Source organism: Akebia trifoliata, chromosome 8 (assembly GCF_017979445.1).
Source record: "Akebia trifoliata isolate Shusen 1 chromosome 8, ASM1797944v1, whole genome shotgun sequence".
NCBI lineage: Eukaryota > Viridiplantae > Streptophyta > Magnoliopsida > Ranunculales > Lardizabalaceae > Akebia > Akebia trifoliata.
The window spans coordinates 42,721,616-42,741,487 of record NC_141382.1 but is presented as its reverse complement, the minus strand read 5'-3'; the positions used below and the strand labels follow the sequence as shown (position 1 = coordinate 42,741,487).

General features: G+C 35.3%; 1 protein-coding gene across 2 annotated transcripts; it reads left to right on the top strand.

Annotated features, from left to right (window-relative positions):
- The first annotated feature begins 401 nt into the window (after nt 1-401).
- On the top strand, nt 402-16,897 carry ALB1 (ALBINA 1). 2 transcript variants are annotated; one of them, XM_086452289.1, is made up of 15 exons: nt 402-685; nt 4,781-4,959; nt 7,391-7,475; nt 7,558-7,874; nt 8,056-8,179; nt 9,428-9,520; nt 9,963-10,058; nt 12,630-12,767; nt 13,382-13,582; nt 14,275-14,430; nt 15,041-15,148; nt 15,486-15,620; nt 15,705-15,866; nt 16,437-16,557; nt 16,654-16,897. In XM_086452289.1, the coding sequence occupies exons 1-15, from the start codon at nt 452-454 to the stop codon at nt 16,737-16,739; spliced, it is 2,235 nt and encodes a 744-aa protein (XP_086308415.1). In that variant the 5' UTR covers nt 402-451; the 3' UTR covers nt 16,740-16,897. The 2 variants fall into 2 exon arrangements, with proteins under 2 accessions (XP_086308415.1, XP_086308416.1); XM_086452290.1 differs by lacking the exons at nt 402-685; nt 4,781-4,959; nt 7,391-7,475 and having other exon boundaries at nt 7,735-7,874; nt 8,061-8,179.
- Nucleotides 16,898-19,872: the final 2,975 nt, after the last annotated feature.

Genomic DNA, 19,872 nt, shown 5'->3' with positions numbered 1-19,872 from the left:
TTTTGTTGTGTATCCCAAGGCGAATGATCTACCATTCTATGATGGAGGCGTGTGTCAAAGGAGGGCATCATATTATCACAACTCATATAACATTTTCGATAACTTTCACTATTTATATCAGTAATAAATGTGACCGCAATTTTATTTTTAAATTTCTAACAAATCACCTCGCATTCTGATCATTTTTTCAAAATCCATTGATTGTGATCTATATTTTATCAAACAATAATTTTTCATTCACAGCTTCTCCCATTGCAAAAGCCTTGTTTTTTCAGTTGCAAAAGCTCTCAGTAGATGTTCGATTCCACCTACCGAGTTGACTCAAACGAGTCGACTCGACCCACTTGTCTCAGACGAATTCTAAATCCATGCCCCTAACACTATATAAAGGGGTTATGAAAGAGAGAGTATCTAAGAGATAAGGCAACCGTTATCAGTTACAGTCTCTCTAATGGCTCTCTCTCACCTCCAATTCTCCATCTCGCCTTCCTTCAAATCAAACCCTTTTCTTCCCTCCTCAAGACCTAATTTCTTCCATCATCGCCTGCAAGTGCGAACCCCTCTCTTTCGTCCTCGTGCCACCGCCATTGTCGAATCTACGAATGGCGCTGTTGTTGCGCCAAAGAAACCAGAGGGCACTAGTTATGGAAGGCATTATTTCCCATTAGCTGCTGTAGTTGGTCAGGTGAGAAATTCTACTTTATTCCTGATGAATTTGTACCTAATTTTGCGTTTATAGCTGTTTGTATGGTTTGATTTTAGAGATTTAATGGTAGAATTTTTTTGGTTGTGGGTTGTTTGTTATGGTTTAATTGAAATGGGTTCTGATGGAGAAAAGAATGGGGTTAAATAATTTTGAGGAAGTATCAATTTTGTCAGATCTTTTGATATAGCTTTCAATGCAAATTCTTATTCAATTTAATTCTAAAGCATTGCAAGCGACTTACTTGAGAGAGACAATGAGTATAGAATGATCGTCGAAGAACTCAATGAATCTGCTTCTATGAACAACCCTTTCATGGTTTTTCTTTAGAATGGATTTTGTACCCCTCAAAATCTCTAGTCCGTCCTTGTTACATATGCTCCAAAAATATCTAGGCGTCAATGGAGTAGAAAACTTAAGTTTTAACTTAAAGATCGTAACAGCATACCTGAGAGAGATGATGAGTATAGAATGATCGTTGAAGAACTCAATGAATCTGCTTCTCATTGATGAACAACCCTTTCATGGTTTTTCTCTAGAATGGATTTTGTACCCCTCAAAATCTTTAGTCCATCCTTGTTACATGCCTAAGTGGATCAGAGCTTAAATTGGATGCATTCCAACATATCTAGACCTTTTGGTGTATTGGTTTAGGTTCTTGACATTTGGTATAAGAGCCAAACCCATGTCTCGAGTTTGAGTCACGGAAAAGGCTACTTGGGAGGGCTTCAGAAAAACCTTGAGAAATGTCCCAACAAGTGCTTGTGGGCTATGGGCTACAGGAAGAAAAGCCCCGAAAAGTGGCCTGCCTAGAGTGAAAGCCACCGTGGACATCGGCTGCAGAGTGTGGTGCTTTGTTATGTGCCTAAGTGGATAAGGGCTTAAATTTGATGCATTCCAACAGGTCTAGGACATTTGGTGAATTGGTCTAGGTTATTAACAGTCCTCTCCATTGTGTATACTTTTGGAGGGCAAAAAATTTATTTGCTCTTTTGAAAACGTTGAAGCCATCCCTCTCTGTTGAGGCCTTTATATATCTTAATATATCTTAAGATTTGAAATCCTAAATGACAAATCAGGATCCTTAGAGATCTTGCTTTCCTATCTTGAAACATTTTTTTTCTTCTTCTTCTATACCAATCCTTGAACCCCTGACCTTGGGTATGCCTATAAAGTATATCAAGATAGGATCCTATCTTGAAAGATATCTCTTAGATTTAGTCGGGTTCTCATATCAAATTCAAATTACCATCTAAATACAGATGGGATGATCCATATGAATCCTATCTAATAAGATTTTATTCTTATTTAGTGAAGAGGAGTCCTTTTTTATAAATTTCCTAAGCTTTTAAAACCTAATTTTTAGGTTTTAAACTTATCCAAATAAAATACCATTAAAGGCCAAAGTACCCTTTTGCTTATGGGCTTAAAAAACCTTACTTTGAAATTGGGCTTTGGGCCTTTCAAGTTTATACACATAATTGGGATGAATGATAATTCATATTGATATGAGCACATACTCAAATTGCTCAGGGATACCTTACTCTAGGCTACCTTGGACCAATTAATTGACCATGAAATCCATTGGTTCAAGAATTTCAAGTGACACGGGATATGTATATTTCAATTTGATCCAAAAAATAGATATTTAACACCTACAAACCTATTTATTAAATAACTCCTACGTTAATCAATATCCCATACAGAAACCCAGGAGAATTTTATCTATTATCTAATCCTTTGTCTCTGTGAATGTCATTGGAACTCCTGGATGGTTAAATAGATGATGAGAAAAACATCTTTCTATGAAAAACTCTTTTTCTATATATCTTTTCAATTCATCAACAATAAAAATACACTTAATTGGGATTTGGAATCTTATAATCATCATTTTTCTAGTTTGGATATCCCCTAAATTAATGGTTGTTGATTTTTTGTTGAATACTTATCATTACCCAAGGAGTTTAGTAGTTACCCGGTTAATGTCATAAGTAATCCGTCATTGTGAACTAATACTAACAAAATCAAAGCAGACAGATTCCTACTCAATGATCAATAAGATCATTAGGTCTAGGGTATACTAATCTCGGTTTGTGTTATGAAGTTAGTTTCTCTCTAATAGTAGGTTTCAACAGAAGCTAACCCATGTGTAAGTTGAAAACTACGATAAAAGGAGATTATATTGATTAAAGTCAAGGGGAAGAAGTGTAGAAAAGTAGAGAAGAAGAATAGGAAGAATGGAGATCATTGAGAGAGTTCTCATGAGTCATGACTCCAGAAACTTTTATTTATAATATAATTATTCAAAGGGACAAAACTACCCCTAAACAATTAATAAAAGTACTTGCATATAGATTAGAATAGTAAAATGACTATTCTATCCTCTCAACACTCCCCCTCAAGTTGGTGCATAAATGTTTACCATGCCTAACTTGCCTAAACAGTTATGAAGTTGAATACCACTAACTCCTTTGATGAGAATATCTGCAAGTTGATCTTTTGTCTTCATGAAAGGCGTGCATATGATCTTAGATAAAATTTTATCCCTAATAAAATGTTGATCAACCTCTATATGTTTGGTTTTATCATGTTGGATTGGGTTATGAGCAATATTGATAGCTGTTTTGTTATCACAATGTAATCTCATTGGGTCTTCCATAGGAAAGCCAAGCTCTTGAAGAAGTGTCCTTAACCATAACATTTCACATACTCCATGAGCCATAGACCTGAATTCTGCTTCTGCACTTGACCTGTTTACTACATGTTTCTTGTTTCTCCATGTTACTAGGTTTTTACCTACAAATGTACAATATCCTGACATAGACCTCCTATCATCTAGAGATCCTACCCAATCGGCATCAATGAAAGATTGTACTCTCATGTGCCCATTCTTCTTAAATAATAGACCCCTACTAGGAGAAGATTTGAGATATCTCAGTATGCGATATGCAGCTTCTAGATGTTGAGTGTGTGGAGAGTGCATGTACCGACTTATAACACTTAACTGCATATGCAATATCTGGGCGAGTGAGGGAAAGATATATCAAATGCCCAACTAGGCGTTAAAACATACCAATATCCTGTAGAGGCTCACCACTTTGATTACTAAGCTTGTGGTTGAGCTTGATAGGAGTATCTACTAGTTTAGCCCCCAACTTCCCTGTCTCATGAAGAAGATCTAACACATTTTCTCTGAGAAATGAATATTCCCTCACAAGATCTAGCCACTTCCATGCCCAAAATGTACTTCAATTGTCTCAGGTCCTTGATTTCAAACTCACTAGCCAAGTGCTTCTTCAGCCGTTCAATTTCTTCTTCATTATTCCCTGTCACAACAATATTATCTACATAAACAATAAGAACAATAGTGATGTCCCCTTTGTGTCTAATAAATAAAGTATGGTCTGCTTGACTTTGAGATTGAATTTTTAACATATTTATTAAATGTTTATTATTCTAGGTATAGGGATGTTATATATATCACCAGTAGCTCAGCTTGGTATTTCCCTTTGTTGGGGAACCTTTTTAGTTTCTCTGGAAAAATATAAGTGCTTATGAGTTTAGTTTATAAGTTAATTGTTTACTTCTTTTAGTAACAAATATTTCCTGAAATAGATCTTAGTTTTTACTGGTACTGTCTCACAAGGGTCTCAAAATAAAATTTAACCTGAACTCCAGAAAGTCCCCAACACATGGAGTGCTCTAATAGACATGACAGAAAGTGTTTGGCCTATTTGGACAATGTTTTAATATAAAGTGTTGTTCATATGATCAGCTGAGGCTTGGATAAAAAATTTCTATTAGAATTCTAAGGTTCTAACTACCCATTATTGAGGGGTTCAGCTCTCTTAATGGAGCTTAGTATATTTTTCAATCTTCAGATTGGAATTCTTAAACTTCGTACTTTTTTTTTCTCTCTATTTGGGGATTTGCATTCATTGCACTAACACATGTACAGATGTTGTTCTAAGGTTTAACTCTCAGAACATTTCTACCAAAAAGACATACTGCTGATCAGCACATGCTTGTAAATAGTTGCATTAATTACCTTTTATTATGGAAACCAACTTGTTGTAGGATGCAATTAAAACAGCCTTATTGCTTGGGGCTGTTGATCGTGAGATTGGAGGTATTGCTATCTCTGGAAAGCGAGGAACAGCCAAGACAGTCATGGCACGTGGGTTACATGCGGTTCTTCCACCAATTGAAGTGGTTGTAGGTTCCATAGCAAATGCTGATCCATCATGCCCTGAAGAGTAAGATTAACAGATGATTTCTAGTTATTTTCCAGTATAGTTTTCTTCTTGATGTTTCTGGTTTACATTAACGGCATTCTGGTATCGTGAATCGATTGCTCACCCATGACTGGATATGCATTGCTTATTAGTATCACTGTGATGGACATTGTAAATAGGCTGATTCATGTAGCTAACAGATACACTTTTGTTATGTTCAAGACAAAATTCATCAATTCCAAGAGTTCATACTAGAATACTTAAAAAAGATGTCCTGAATAGAGTAACCTCCAAGAAAGTACCAGAACTGACGGCTTAAAGTAACATCTCAGTGACCTCATAAAATCTGTCTTCCACTTTAAAAACGGAACCCTTTAAGCAGAATGTAATGACACCTTTCATTTCCTTTACTTTTGGTAGCCCCCAAATAGCAAATGAACTGCTTATACACAGAGGCTTCAATTAAAAACACCATCACCATTAACAGTAATAGAGCCTTATCCCAAATACATGGAGGTGGCTAAGCAGATCTCCTTCTACATTCCAGTCTATCTAGAGCCGTAAGCTGACTCAATCAATCAAACTTGAATTTGTAAATTTTCATATGGTATTTCAAATATTATGCGAACTTATTTTTATTTTTATTTCTGATCAAGGCAAAAGTGGAGGTCCTTTAAAAAGATGTAACATCCAAAGATGAAGTATAATCTTTGAAATGTGCAAACAAAGAATGATGTTTAATAGAAAAATGACAAGAAATTTACATATAAGACAAGGAGAAATTGTGGAATGCAATATTTCAACACTCATTGTGGGATGAAAGTCATCCATGGATAGATTCCCATGAATGATTTCTGCTATCTCAATCCATGACCTCCTATTCTTTTTCCTAAAAAGGTCCATGTGTATAAATCAATACAATATACAAAAAAATAAATAATATTATATTGCTCTAAGATTTGCTATCTTAGCAACTTGAGAATTAACTTCCCTTTGAATAAAAGTAGCATGAAAAATTACAAGATTGGAAAGATGATCGCTCCATTTCATGGAGAAATGGAAGGAAATGCGATGTCACCATCACTTTCTTCACATGGTCAGATGAGAGTCTTTTTTGTTCACATTATAAAACAAGATTATGTGGATTTTAATTAGTGTTGAGTGAAACTAGTTCTCAAGGTTGAAAAACTAAGGAATACTTTGCCCAATCATCGAAGATAATTAAGCTAACCAAGGAGTCTCTAGTACATAATGGGACCAATCAACGGATCACAATGTGCATCAATAGGGTGATTCCACTTTAGGGAATGCACTTGTCTCTAAACAACCAATCTCAAGCGAGATTTGAAACATACTTCTCTTGTGTGACGAATTTTCTAGTTGCCCACTCCTTGAGATACTTTTCACCAGAAGATGCCCTATTTTCCCGCAAAACCTTCAAGCTTTGCACTCCATTTTGACCAATATTCCTCTCCAATAAAGTTGCTATGTTGGGATATCGGTATGGTGCCTGTCAAGGACTCTCCGACGATCAAGTTAGTTGAGGAAGATGGAACGACAGGTTGAGGAAGTGAGTTGGGTAGTTTACTCGGTCTCATAGTGGAAACCCGAATGAGCCAAAAGGATACTTAGGTCCTTGTTTTCTTCCTTATAGGGAGAGAAGAGGAACAAGGATTGGGAAAAGCGGACTGTCAGTTGACTAAAAAGCGACCAACAACTTGTTAGAAGTGGTTTGTTTTGTTTTTGTTTTTTATTATTGAATGTGATACCCTTGGGGATTATTTGGTTCATTTGTGAACTTTTGGGTTTGCCTAGATAAGCTCCTTGCAAGTTGCAGGAGATTTTTCTTCTTGGCTTCACTGGTAGCAAAGCTTTACCTCATACTTTAGTCTTACCATTCTTTTGGCTATCTACCTCACATAGAATTTGAATATGTGAGGATTTGAGATGAAGTGAAATTCCTAGATTATATCGATCTCCGGTGAGATTCATTTAAATAGAGAATGTGGTTACAAGTTAGTTAGATAACTATCATAACTACATCAACTCGATTCGGTGCATCTTGATACATCTTAAGAAAATACAACCTAACTACCCTAACTACATTATTCTATACACTTGATACATGTAGAAAAATGAATATAGACAGAATATAAGCCGGATAATGCCTATAAGATACAAATTGTCTAATTGGGTGTAGACTTACGCATCCCATGGTCAATGAGTAAATCATCATTAGGAAGTGTTGAGAATTAACTTTTGCCAATAGGAATGGAGGAGCTGCTCAACGTTTCTGAAACAGTAGCAGTGACTAATGGAAGAATTGTGAGCTTAGCATACTTGCTTTTCCTCTATGCTAGATATAATTAAACAACTATGGCTCACTCTGAAAATCAATATGATCAACTCCTAGTTTCCAGATATTTATGGGCTTTTTGTTTAATTCTTGAAGGTGGGAATATGGACTAGCTGATCGAGTGGCATATGATGCTGCTGGAAATGTTAAAATTGAGATTGTGCGGTCCCCTTTTGTTCAGGTACAGTTCATGAAATTGGCCTTTGATATTGAATCTAGTTTCATGGGTTTTCTTACTTATCATAGTTACATTTTTGCTGCAGATTCCGCTTGGTGTCACAGAAGATAGACTAATTGGATCTGTTGATGTTGAAGAATCAGTTAAGACAGGAACAACTGTGTTCCAACCAGGACTTCTCGCAGAAGCTCATAGAGGCGTCTTATATGTTGATGAGATAAACCTTTTAGATGAGGGTATCAGCAATTTGCTTCTTAATGTTTTGACCGAGGGAGTTAATACTGTAGAAAGAGAGGGAATCAGCTTTCGCCACCCTTGCAAGCCCCTTCTCATTGCCACGTATAACCCAGAGGAAGGTTCGGTACGAGAACATCTGTTGGATCGTATAGCAATCAATTTAAGGTAAAGAAGATGCTGTAATTAGAATTTATTTACACATTTAGTAAGTTGCCTTTGAAACGAAAACATTATTTGCTCTTAAAGAGACAAGCTTAAAGGTGTGATGATGAATTGGTCTACTTTCAGATAGTATGGAAGTTTGACTTTTCTTAATCTTACTGCTAAGGACAAAACTCTTCTACAGCGCAGATCTTCCAATGAGTTTTGACGACCGTGTTGCAGCAGTTGGCATTGCAACACAGTTTCAGGAGCGTAGCAATGAAGTCTTTAAAATGGTTGAGGAGGAAACAGATTTGGCAAAGACTCAGGTAATTTTGCAGCAAGTTTTTATTTTTTTGATCGGTAATTTTGCAGCAAGTTGAGTGGTGTTTCTTAGTATTTTGGATTTTAATGCTTACAGTTTCCATTGGATGTGATTATATCTTTAGGTTTAATCATTTGTTCACCTCCAACCCAATTTTTTTTTGGTAATTTTAAATATTATTTGAACAAGAAAAGGAGTTCGAGATGGCACAACCAGAGTACAAGATAAAGAAACCAACTCAGTTTCTTGGACTTGGTTATCATATTAGGATCCAATTGTAATAAGATGATTTTCAGAATCATAATAATTTTCATTAAATATAATTGTAGTGTTCAAGTTATTAGATTGATTGGATGTGACATATTTATAATAAGATGCTTGCAAGGTTAAAATCTACTTAAGAAACAAAGTGGAAAAAAAAAAAAAACTCAATAACAAGACTGTAGTATGCTCCATAAAATACTTTTTTTCTTTAATTAATGCTCCATAAAATACTAGTTTGAAAAATAAGACAAAAAGGGAAAAATCTTTAATGCCTCTACTTCAAAATTCAGATATATGTTCCAACAGTCCCCAGCAAGCTGGAGCATCAACCTTGAGCATGTCCAACTTGGTACTTAGCCCACTGATTGTCTCTAAAACAATGACAATCCATGTTGGCAAACTTACACATTCAAATCAGTTTACGTCGACATAAAAACTTCTTAGAACAGGGAAAGTATAAATTTACCCTGAGATTCTTTGAAGCCCATTATATATGAAAAACTAACTAACTAAATAAAAGACACATTAAAACCATAATAGTGTATTTTTCATGTCTTGGTTTTGATGAGTTACCCATTTCGATAGACTGTCCAGGCCGAGGTAGGTTTAAATAGTAATAAGCATGGAAATAAAGAATCTCTGATAATAATGCATACAAATTACAGATCAAATAGTAATAATAATAATAATAATCCCACAAATATCCCAAAATGACAACTGTAACCAGAATTTTAGGTGAATATGCTAATTGAGTTTTACCCTCTAATAGACAAACAATTTGATACTAGTATAACTAGGTTCAAATGCACAAGTAGTCTTGGACATAAAGTAGTCCATGACTTTGATTGATGGAATTGCCCAAGCTTTCCTTTTGCACTGTTTAATGTAATTATTCTCCTCCTAGGTGTTCCATACAGTTCGAGATGAAGATTTCTTGATTCTTTGTGTATATAACAGCTGAATTTTTGTAAAACTTTTAGCGGTGCAGATCATTTTGGCAAGGGAGTATTTGAAAGATGTCAGTATTAGCAGGGAGCAATTGAAATACTTGGTTATGGAAGCCCTACGAGGTGGTTGCGAGGTTCATATTGCGAAACTTTTCATTATCTCTGTTTTAGATTTCTAAATCATTTTTTCAACTATCATATGATTTCTTGACTGTTATTTAAGTCTAATAGTAAAATATTTCCAACTGTGTTATTGATATAGTAGAAATACCCTCGACTGCATCGTTGACAAGTGAAAACTTTGTCAGCACTCATGTGGCAATCTAGACTGTGGGATGAGAATACAACTAAAAGAATGGACAGCAAATGGGATATGGGATATACTTATTGAATTTTTTTATATTTATTATTGCATGATGTACTTTACAATAATAAATTTATTGCATTCTTGTAGTGTAACTGTATGTGTAAGATAAGATATGGGATACACTTAGCCAAACAGTATCTGCTAAAGTTCTTGTAAGTAGTATCTGTGCTGCAAGTAAAAATCTATTAAGTATTTATTGTGATTTACAGGGACACAGAGCCGAGCTTTATGCTGCTCGTGTTGCGAAATGCTTAGCTGCTTTGGATGGACGTGAAAAAGCAAATGTGGATGACCTCAAGAAAGCTGTTAAGTATCTGATACATGAAGATCACATATCTAAATGCTTTGCTTTCAAGAACTATCAATCCAACCATGATAGATGGTAGATGAAAATTCATGTGCATTGCCTTTTCCATAAAATGTTAATGCTTATCCTATTCAAGGTTTAAAATGTTGTTCCGGTGCATTGTTTTGGTTAGGAGAAAACAGAAACAGTCTCGACTGAACATTCATTCCGAAGCATTCCGGAAATATTCAATGTTTCATTCCGGTTTTGACCGGAATGTTCTTCAGAAATATTCTAAAAAGGCACGAAACTTTGGACCATGAAGCAATAATCACATATTATTCCAGCTGCAGCCACTGATTTTGAAATTATTACAGACTTTAAGTTTGAAGTAATTCTATTACTGAGAAAGATGAGACCCCCCTTTGAATTCCTCCAAACAATCTAAAGAGGCACCTGTTTTTTATTCCCCCTAGCACCCGTCATGGAAACAAAGCTATTACTGTGGATTGGTGGTCAATAGACATTTTTTTCTGCGCCAATTGCTCATCTTCTTCTAAGATGATAAGTACAAAGTGCAAGGGGATTTTGAAAAGAATTTATAAACTCTTTCCATGGTAGAAAAATATAGGTGTTAGTTAAATTTCTATACTCGTAGTCAGATTCTGTTTTTAATTTTGGACCATTGAAAAGTATGAAGATACTATTTGGTGCTGTGTTGCCAAAATGATGCCGTTTTATACCAGCTTACGCCAAGGGAACGGAAAAATTAAGAATATACTAGGGAATTAATTAGCAGTTGTACTTGTGAGTAATTTTGTCCTGGCTTGGGGATTGTCTTTGTTTGAATGAAGAATTTGCCTTTTGGTTGTTAGTTTCATCATAACTATTGAAATTTTTTGGAATATCATTCTGCGAGAATGGATTATTTGTGTTTAATAACTGTGTTTGGCAACTAACAAAAGAAATAATCAACTCTGTTGAAATTGACTCAAGCTGATACATGTATATATATATATATATATTGTGTATAGAAAGAAAATAGAAAAGCGAGTTGTGTTGTTTGGTAGCATTTCTTGAAGAAATGTTTTTGCCAGAATGGTTTTTTGCAGAATCAGTTCTGGAACGAAAAATTGATTTTGACGGAACTTAGCAGAATCCATTTTTAATTTCTCTAACTTCATTGCCACCAAAATTTAAACCGATGCAATTGTTTATCTCAGCTTCCCCGAGTTACTGACTATGTACCATCATCATCGTCGTCGTTGTGTACTATCCCAATTACTGGGGTTGGCTATGAATCCTATTTCACCATTCAACTCTATTTTAAGCAATATCTTTTTTTTTTAGGGAACTGAGGTATCCAGGCCTCTTAGAGCACCTGACTAATCCTCTAGGGAGCCCCCCCCCCCCCCCTTCTGGGATAAATCCCTGAGGGTGGCCGCTAAGGGGGGATTTGAACTGAAGACCTCCACTTCCTGAGGCATGGTCTAGGCTATCTCACCAACCCTTGGGGGTTTGAGCCATATCTTCAGTCAAGGCATGCGCTCAATATATTTTTCTTTCGGCCTACATCCACATAACCCATTTCCTTTTAGAGTCATCAACTTCCACCGAAGTTTTCTTTTTCACTATTATTGTTATTGGCCTTCTTTGTACATGCCCAAATCATTTCAAATGGCATTCTTAGTTTTATCTTCTTTTGGAGCTATTCTTAAATTTCCTTAAATGTACTCAATTCTAATCTAATTCTGTCTTGTCTAGTATCACGACTCATATATCTCAACATCCTTATCTCTGCTATGCTCCAGACTTAATACTCTTTTAATAATGTTTTAACGGAATTTTCCATATATTTCTCATAAGGAACACATTTCTAATAGAAGCGCATTACCTTGTACACCTACTTTAGCCTGCAATTGTTGCTCATGTTGATTCTTGAATTGAGATGTCATTCTAATTTGTTTGTTGTATTTAGTTTATTCACTAGGAGATTCTCTCTGCCTTAGTTTCTTTGCTATAGAAAGCTGGATTTGTTAATTAAAACCGATGTTTCTGCATATGCTTCTGTGTTTAGGACTAATAATGACAAGGCAGTTCTAGGATTTTTTTTTTTTCCATGTTGGACACACATGGCACCCAAACACACCCCAACATGCATCCTAACAAGGTAGCCTCGTCCTGTATGTTAGAGATTTTCTGTATGAAAAAGGTTCACTTCTGGAATGGTTGGTATTAATCCATCCTCCATATACTTATTTTTATTAGGTTATTAAACACAATTATTGTTTGATGATTACAAATCTACTTATCGAAAAACAAATTTAGAAATTTACTTTTTTTTCTAAGTTATGCTGTACAACAATGTTTTCTTTTACTTTTCATATATTTGTTTTCTTCTGTGCTTATTTAAAAAATTCTCTGAGTGTCTCTAGATATTATATCATACATGTGTTCTTACGTATCAGCTTTTCAAGCTTCTCAAAGGCACCTTGTCAGATCATACTGATTTCAGACACAATTTACACAAATGAATTTGTTTTTGAGATCCACACACTTCATTTCTTTTCTGATATATTTTTTTATGCAGGTAGAGCTGGTCATTCTTCCTCGTTCAATCATCAATGAGAACCCACAGGAACCGCAAAACCAACCACCTCCACCTCCTCCACCACCCCCTCAGAATCAAGATTCTGCAGAGGAACAAAAGGAGGAGGAAGATCAAGAGGTTTACTGCAGTTTATCAAGCTCCAATTTCCATGTTGTGTTCTTTTAGTGATCATTAGTTGAAATCAACGTTTAAGTTGGACCGTAATAATGATGAATCAGATGAGAAATATATCATTATAAAATAACGGAATGATATTACATAACAGTAATATGGAAAAGAATGTTTCAAAATGAAAAAAAATTGGGAAAAAAAAAGTTTGAAATTTGAGTTTTGAACTTAAATAATGGTAAATAGTGGGTCACTGTTTTTGGAAGAAGGCTAATAATGAAATTTAATTTTCAAATGTGCTTTTCTTTTTCGTTTAAAAAAAATGCCCAAAATAATGCTGTAACAGGTTGGTCACTGTTATTTCTATAAATAATGGCCATTATAAATAGCAGTACTTTCTTGGAACGATATATCTCTCTTTTCCCAAAATGAAACCTGTTCGAGGTATCCCTTTCCTGACGGCCATTTTTTCGTTCTATTGATATTATTTTAGACCATGGTTGGAATTATTTGGTTTTTGCCATGATCCTTGGTTGGCGTCTTAGCTGTCGTCTTTCTCGTGGATAAAGTTTTGAATTCAAATATGAGTTTTCTTAAAATATGAAGGTTATTTTTATTACCAGGAGGAGAACGACGAAGAGAATGAACAACAAGAAGAACAAATACCTGAGGAGTTCATCTTCGATGCTGAAGGTGGTTTAGTTGATGAAAAGCTTCTCTTCTTTGCACAACAAGCACAGAGACGCCGAGGAAAAGCTGGGCGAGCCAAGAATGTTATATTTTCAGAAGATAGGGGCCGATACATTAAGCCAATGCTTCCAAAGGTCAGATTTTATTTCCTACCCTCCTCCCTTCTTTTTGGGTAATGCATTTTTCACCACTTGTAGAGCTCATGCTCTCTCCTGACACACTGAGATTTTCATAACCAGAAACATGTGTAATGGTTAAATTTTTTCCTACATGTTATCCAAATCCTTATAAATCCTCGAGCGACTGAGTCATAACTATGCACTTATTCTTATGGGTTCCATGCCAGATATGGCTTAGTCATGTATAAATATCACTGTTAGGCTTTATACAAAATTATAAATTTTTAGAAAGTAAATGAAAATGAGAAGAATATAATTATAACATTAGATATATAGTCGTGCCCCATTATCCTGACAAGGTTGGAGCAAGCCTGGCACATGGACCTGAACCCAGACCCAATGCACATACTATATCATGGAAATTTAATAATGCATTAGGTTCTTAATTGGTTATTATTGGAATAGTGAAAAAAACTGTACTTGGTTAAGATAGCTTCAATCACTATATCAGAAAACATTTTTTTAATTGGTTGCATGTACCGACTCAATGTTTCTGAACCTTCCGCGGTTCAGAAAACTAAGTTTTATTTTATTTTGATAGATTCAGGAAACTGAATTTGTTGAAAACGTTTTGTTTATTTTTTCTATGGAAACTTTCTTTTTCTTTCATTGGTTTTTTAAATAACATGGTTCATGCTCTTATGCAGGGACCTGTAAAGAGACTAGCCGTTGATGCAACACTCAGAGCAGCTGCACCATACCAAAAGTTGAGGAGGGAGAAGGATACTCAGAAGACTAAGAAAGTGTTTGTTGAGAAAACGGATATGAGAGCTAAAAGAATGGCACGGAAAGCGGGAGCTTTGGTAATGTTGATATTCTTTGCTTCAGTTGTTCTTAGGCAGCAGTTCTAGTTTGATGCTAATGGATTCTAATTCCAAGACTCACCTTGTTTGTGGATGCTTATTTGGTTCTAACTCGCATACCCCAATATTGTGGAATTTGTGATGGAGTTGGATCAACCATGGAAGTAAATTCCTATGCTTTAGTATTATAATCCCACTTTTTGAATCAATCTTAACCGAAAAAGTTGAATCTTTTGCCTGAATCATTCAGGTAAAAATCATATGATTTCCAGTGTAAAACTAGTGCATTTCATGATTCAAATTGTGTGATTTTCTCAAATACGACATATTGGTTAAAACATGGGTTATATAGAAAAATCATTATTTTTTAGATATTTGTTCAAAATCTTGTTACTCTCAATTGGATGGAGCTTTTTGACCCAACCCTGGGATGCAGTTCAATCACATCATTCCTACAAAAGAGAAAGGGCAATAATTTTATTTTTTTTAACACTCCAGACGCAACCGAAAAGCCTATCTCAGGAAAGAGCTGCCATAACCTCCAATTCCTTTCTATACAGGTCCAAACGGTATAATCCATATAGTTATCTAATTGTATGGTTCATGGCAGGTAATATTTGTGGTTGATGCTAGTGGGAGCATGGCATTGAATCGAATGCAGAACGCTAAAGGTGCAGCACTTCAGCTACTGTCCGAGAGTTATACAAGCAGAGATCAGGTGATTTTAAGGCATGGATCTTCCAAAAAAATGCATGTTTTTTATTTCTAGCCAACCCAGCTTGTTGCAATTAAAATTTCTTCCACAATAGTAGCATTATACCCTTTCACTGCTACTTATTCATTAAATTTTCTCAACTTCTATTCATGGGAAACTTTTGAAAAAGATAACTATTGTTCATGTTATTTGGCAAATCTGAAATTGTTCTGCACTGGGTACTGTCTATCAACCACAGTTCTAAGTAAAATAACTTAGTTTATATCTCATTTATTTGTGTATTTTGCACTTTCACTTACCTTTCAAACTCGTGAATCGCGATATTGGTAATAATGTACAGGTTTCTATTATCCCCTTCCGTGGAGATTCTGCAGAGGTTCTCCTGCCTCCTTCTAGGTCAATTGCAATGGCAAGAAAACGTCTTGAAAGACTCCCATGTGGTGGAGGTTCTCCCTTAGCGCACGGTCTTACCACGGTATCTGATTCAAGGAAAAACTTTCTTTTTCATTATAATATTTCGAGAATGTACTTTGTTTAATCTTACCTTAAAACTGTTTAGGCTGTTCGGGTTGGACTAAATGCAGAGAAGAGTGGTGATGTTGGACGTGTAATGATAGTTGCAATAACCGATGGAAGAGCCAACATATCATTGAAACGATCTACGGACCCTGAAGCCGCTGCTGCTAAAGATGCTCCCAGACCTGCTGCACAAGAGTTAAAGGTAAACCCCTTCATCTCTCAACTTCAAATTATTAAGGTTGCATTTGCTGCAACCTTTGGGGTGTGCTTTTAGCTTCCTGTGCCCATCAAAATCACTTTTTCAGATTTAAAAGAATACTTGGTTGATGCTCAACATAGGGATTACCTCAAAAGCAAGAAGCGGCCAAAAGTCAAAGCTGCCCAAACTTGCTATTAGCTTCGCACTTTTGCAGGAAGCTAGGCAAGGCAAAAAAAATAATGGAATTTTGTGACAAAAATGTCCCAATTTTTAGTAAATGATAAAAGTGCCCCAAAGAATTTCTGGGGTTCTCTTTCTTCATGCATGCAGAAGCTGCTGCTTGGTTTATTTCACAAGCGCTTTTAGACTAGATCCCTAGAAACACTTGCCAAACCTTGTCACTAAACAATCTATGTAACAGTCGCAATTCTTATATAAGTTATTCAAAGAGAAGCGATTCCATAGAAGCACTTGGGTTGAAATCAAATCTGCACTGAAGTCTACATTTTCCTTGCTAGGCAATAATTAAATTGACTTATTTGGAAACTTATATTTATTTTTTGCTCATTGAAGGATGAGATTTTAGAAGTAGCTGGAAAAATATACAAGTCAGGGATGTCTCTTCTTGTTATAGACACAGAAAATAAATTTGTTTCGACGGGGTTCGCTAAGGAGATTGCTAGAGTTGCACAAGGTTTGTTGAATTGGTTAAGCATCCATTTATTTATTATCCAATCTATGAGATGTCTTTTTTATTAAGCCATCTCCTTTCAACAATTTAATTTTGCAGGAAAATATTATTATTTGCCAAATGCTTCAGATGCTGTTATCTCAGCCACGACGAAGGAAGCCCTATCAGTCTTAAAAAGCTCATGATTTTAAGTTTCAATTGACAAAAATCTTGGAAGAGTGGGGGCTCTCTCTGTATCAGAAACCCAGTTGTTGCCTCAAAATCATTTTGATGTATAAACAACTGTTTTGATCTTTAAAATATATACTATCTATTATGAAAGGGCTTAAGCCAGCTTTTCTCATTCATTGTGATGTAAGCATTCATGTTTTCTAGAGATGTTATAGTGCCACACCAATGTTTTATATCATTGATTCATTAAATTATAACACACCAAAAGGAAGAAGCTCAAAGCTGCTATGGCAATCCAACAGCAACCAATGTTCGATTTATTCCTCTCTTGCTCTCATAATCAGACTCCTTAGAGTTTGAAATTTTGAAAACTTTTTTTTAAAATGAGGCATAAATCCAAATCGAGGAACGAAGAAATGGAATGCAATGTGGTGAGCTCATTAAAAAATAATATTGATATCCACACCCCAATCACCGTATAATTTCATTATCAGTCAAATTGAAGCCCGGTTATGTTAATTATGATGTCTAGTGGAGTAAGAGATGGATTTTAATAAAAGATATAGCTCTAAATGGAGTTGAATCTTGAATGGTTGTTCTTAATTTGTTGGGAAAAAACATTTTTTATGACACTGATGACTCAAGGCGCTGTGCCATTTAATATGATCTTCAAGTCAAAAACCAACACAATTGGGTGTTCCAAACCATCCAATTTGTGTGTGTGCATGGGGAAGTTGTTACATCGTTCTTTGATGATATTGATATGTTTGGGTCCCCATATTCCCCTTCATAAGTGGGGTGGTCAATGGGTAAAATTTTACCCAATTACCCGACCCATATGAATCGGATTATTCAGGTTTAGATTCACTTCGTACTCATAGAAAATGATTTCTTACCATCAAAATAATTATTTATCTTTCTACCCAACCAACCGTTAAATTCGGCTTAGCTCCATAACTCAATTGGAAGATATGAGCATTTGACCCACCACTTGATGGGCATATACACCAAAAAGCAGCTTGATTGTCAATTTGTATCCATTCGATCCTATTACCTTGAAAGAGGCATATCCAACAACTAAATATCTCCCCCATAAAAATAAAAAAACATTTTAAAAAAGGCTTAATAGTTTCTATGGATTTCATCATCACCAGTTTGAAATTTTGAATCTTATCACAAACATTGGGTTAAATGATATAAATAATATTTGAGTCCAACTAACATTTCTAAGCTAGTAAGAATTTTCACACTTACTTGTGACATCAAAAAACATGATCCGATGCTTCAGGGTTATAAAGGACAAAATTCTATCAACTTCAACAAGAAAAAAAAAAAAAGTTATTTTTCACCGTTGAATTTTAATTATTAATTTTGGGGTTAGGTGGAAACTCGGTAACCATCCATTTTCAAAACCTTGAATCAAGTTCAAAAAAAAAAAAAAAAAAATTGAATATATATATTATCTACCTTTTTCGATTAAATTTTGAGGATTGTGATGTTGAATTGCTAATGAAGTAATCCATTTGAGCAAAATGTCCCTTAGGAAGGCTTATAATCTTACTAAGGAAATTGTTTTTCATAATATTTCTCTGAATCCTATTGTCAATTAGGATATTTTTACCCATCGGGGGTTAGTTGAGATGGTAAGACGCGAATGAGTTTGCTCCTTAGGTCATGTCTTCGAATCTCTACACGCCCCTCCACAAAAATGTGAATATTTAAATGCCGTAACATGAGACAAGGTGTTGGATGGTGCCTGTGGCCCTAGGTAAATTAGTCTTATCAAAGGTGGGGATACTCCTTGGACTATCAAAAAATAATAATTTGACTTTTTCCATATCTTTATTGGGACATGTTGATTGTACTAAAGATCATAGGTTCGATCTGTAATTGTTATTTGTCTTATTGAAGAGAGATGAGGATCACTCGCCTATCTCCTTGGTTTTGAACATTGTTAAGTGCCACCTCTGTATTGCGAATTGATCTCCATCAAACAGGTGGAGATTAAGAATCACAATACCTAGTGGATTGTGGATGGGAAGGCCAGCATTTCATGTGTCCTTCCTCACCCAAGTAAAGCATGATAAAGAGATATAGCCTTCACTTGAGAACTTTGTTGTTAGAGTTTTTGGTTCTCTTTGTGATCTGCTCAAATCAGTCTAAGTAAAATATTTGTCCTAGTTATTGTATATCAATCAAATTTGCATAGATAACTATGATTCTTGGGGTTAGAATCTTAACAAATCCTACTGGGACAATTCAGGAAAGACTTATCTCGATCTCTCTATTCAAGTATCTTGAGATGTCATGTGTTAGTTGTTAGTAAATAAACACTCGCACAGATACTTCTACCGTAAAATTAGTGACAGGAGTTTGCGTTTTATGTGATCAAAACGGACGACTTCTCTTAACTTATTTTATTATATGTTGTAAAACTGAGACATGAGATGTAAGGACTTGTCCTCTTACAATGTGTGTGGGATACATGTGATATCAAAAGAGTCATGTTGGAGTGACCTCAAGATTGACTTCATATCACACATCTTAATGTGAAATCGGATGGGAATCATAATGCTTTTTTACTCATATCTCGAGTGAAGTATTTATGATTTCTATCCACTTTCACATTTTGCTTGAGATGTGAGGTCCAATCTTAAGGTCACTACAGCATTATTCATATAAAAAAAATATAAATAAATAAATAAAGAATCATTTTTTATTCTTATAATATTATTTACTAATCATAATTGATCTAATTACTATCAATTAATTTTTTTCAGTTTAATTAGGTGTGCATATTGGATGGTTTGGCAGTTACCCAACTTCATTATTATGGTTTTTTCAGAAATTTTGAAAAGTGGACGAAGAAGAGACAGCGAGTTGTGTAATTAACAAACTACGTGGAGTACAGAATATTGTCACTTTCGAGTAGACCGTAATAGACGGCGAAAAACGACACTTTAAAGCAGGACCTACAAATTACTGGCTACCAAACCACGTGAGGTTGTCTCCCGAAGCTGAGGCTAGGACTCATAACGGAACGTGTCGAACGTGGACAGATGACGACATTGTCATTACGGACAACAAAACTTAGTGGAGAATTATTAGAGAAAACATGCTGTTCTCCTGAGGATGATGTTCTCCTCA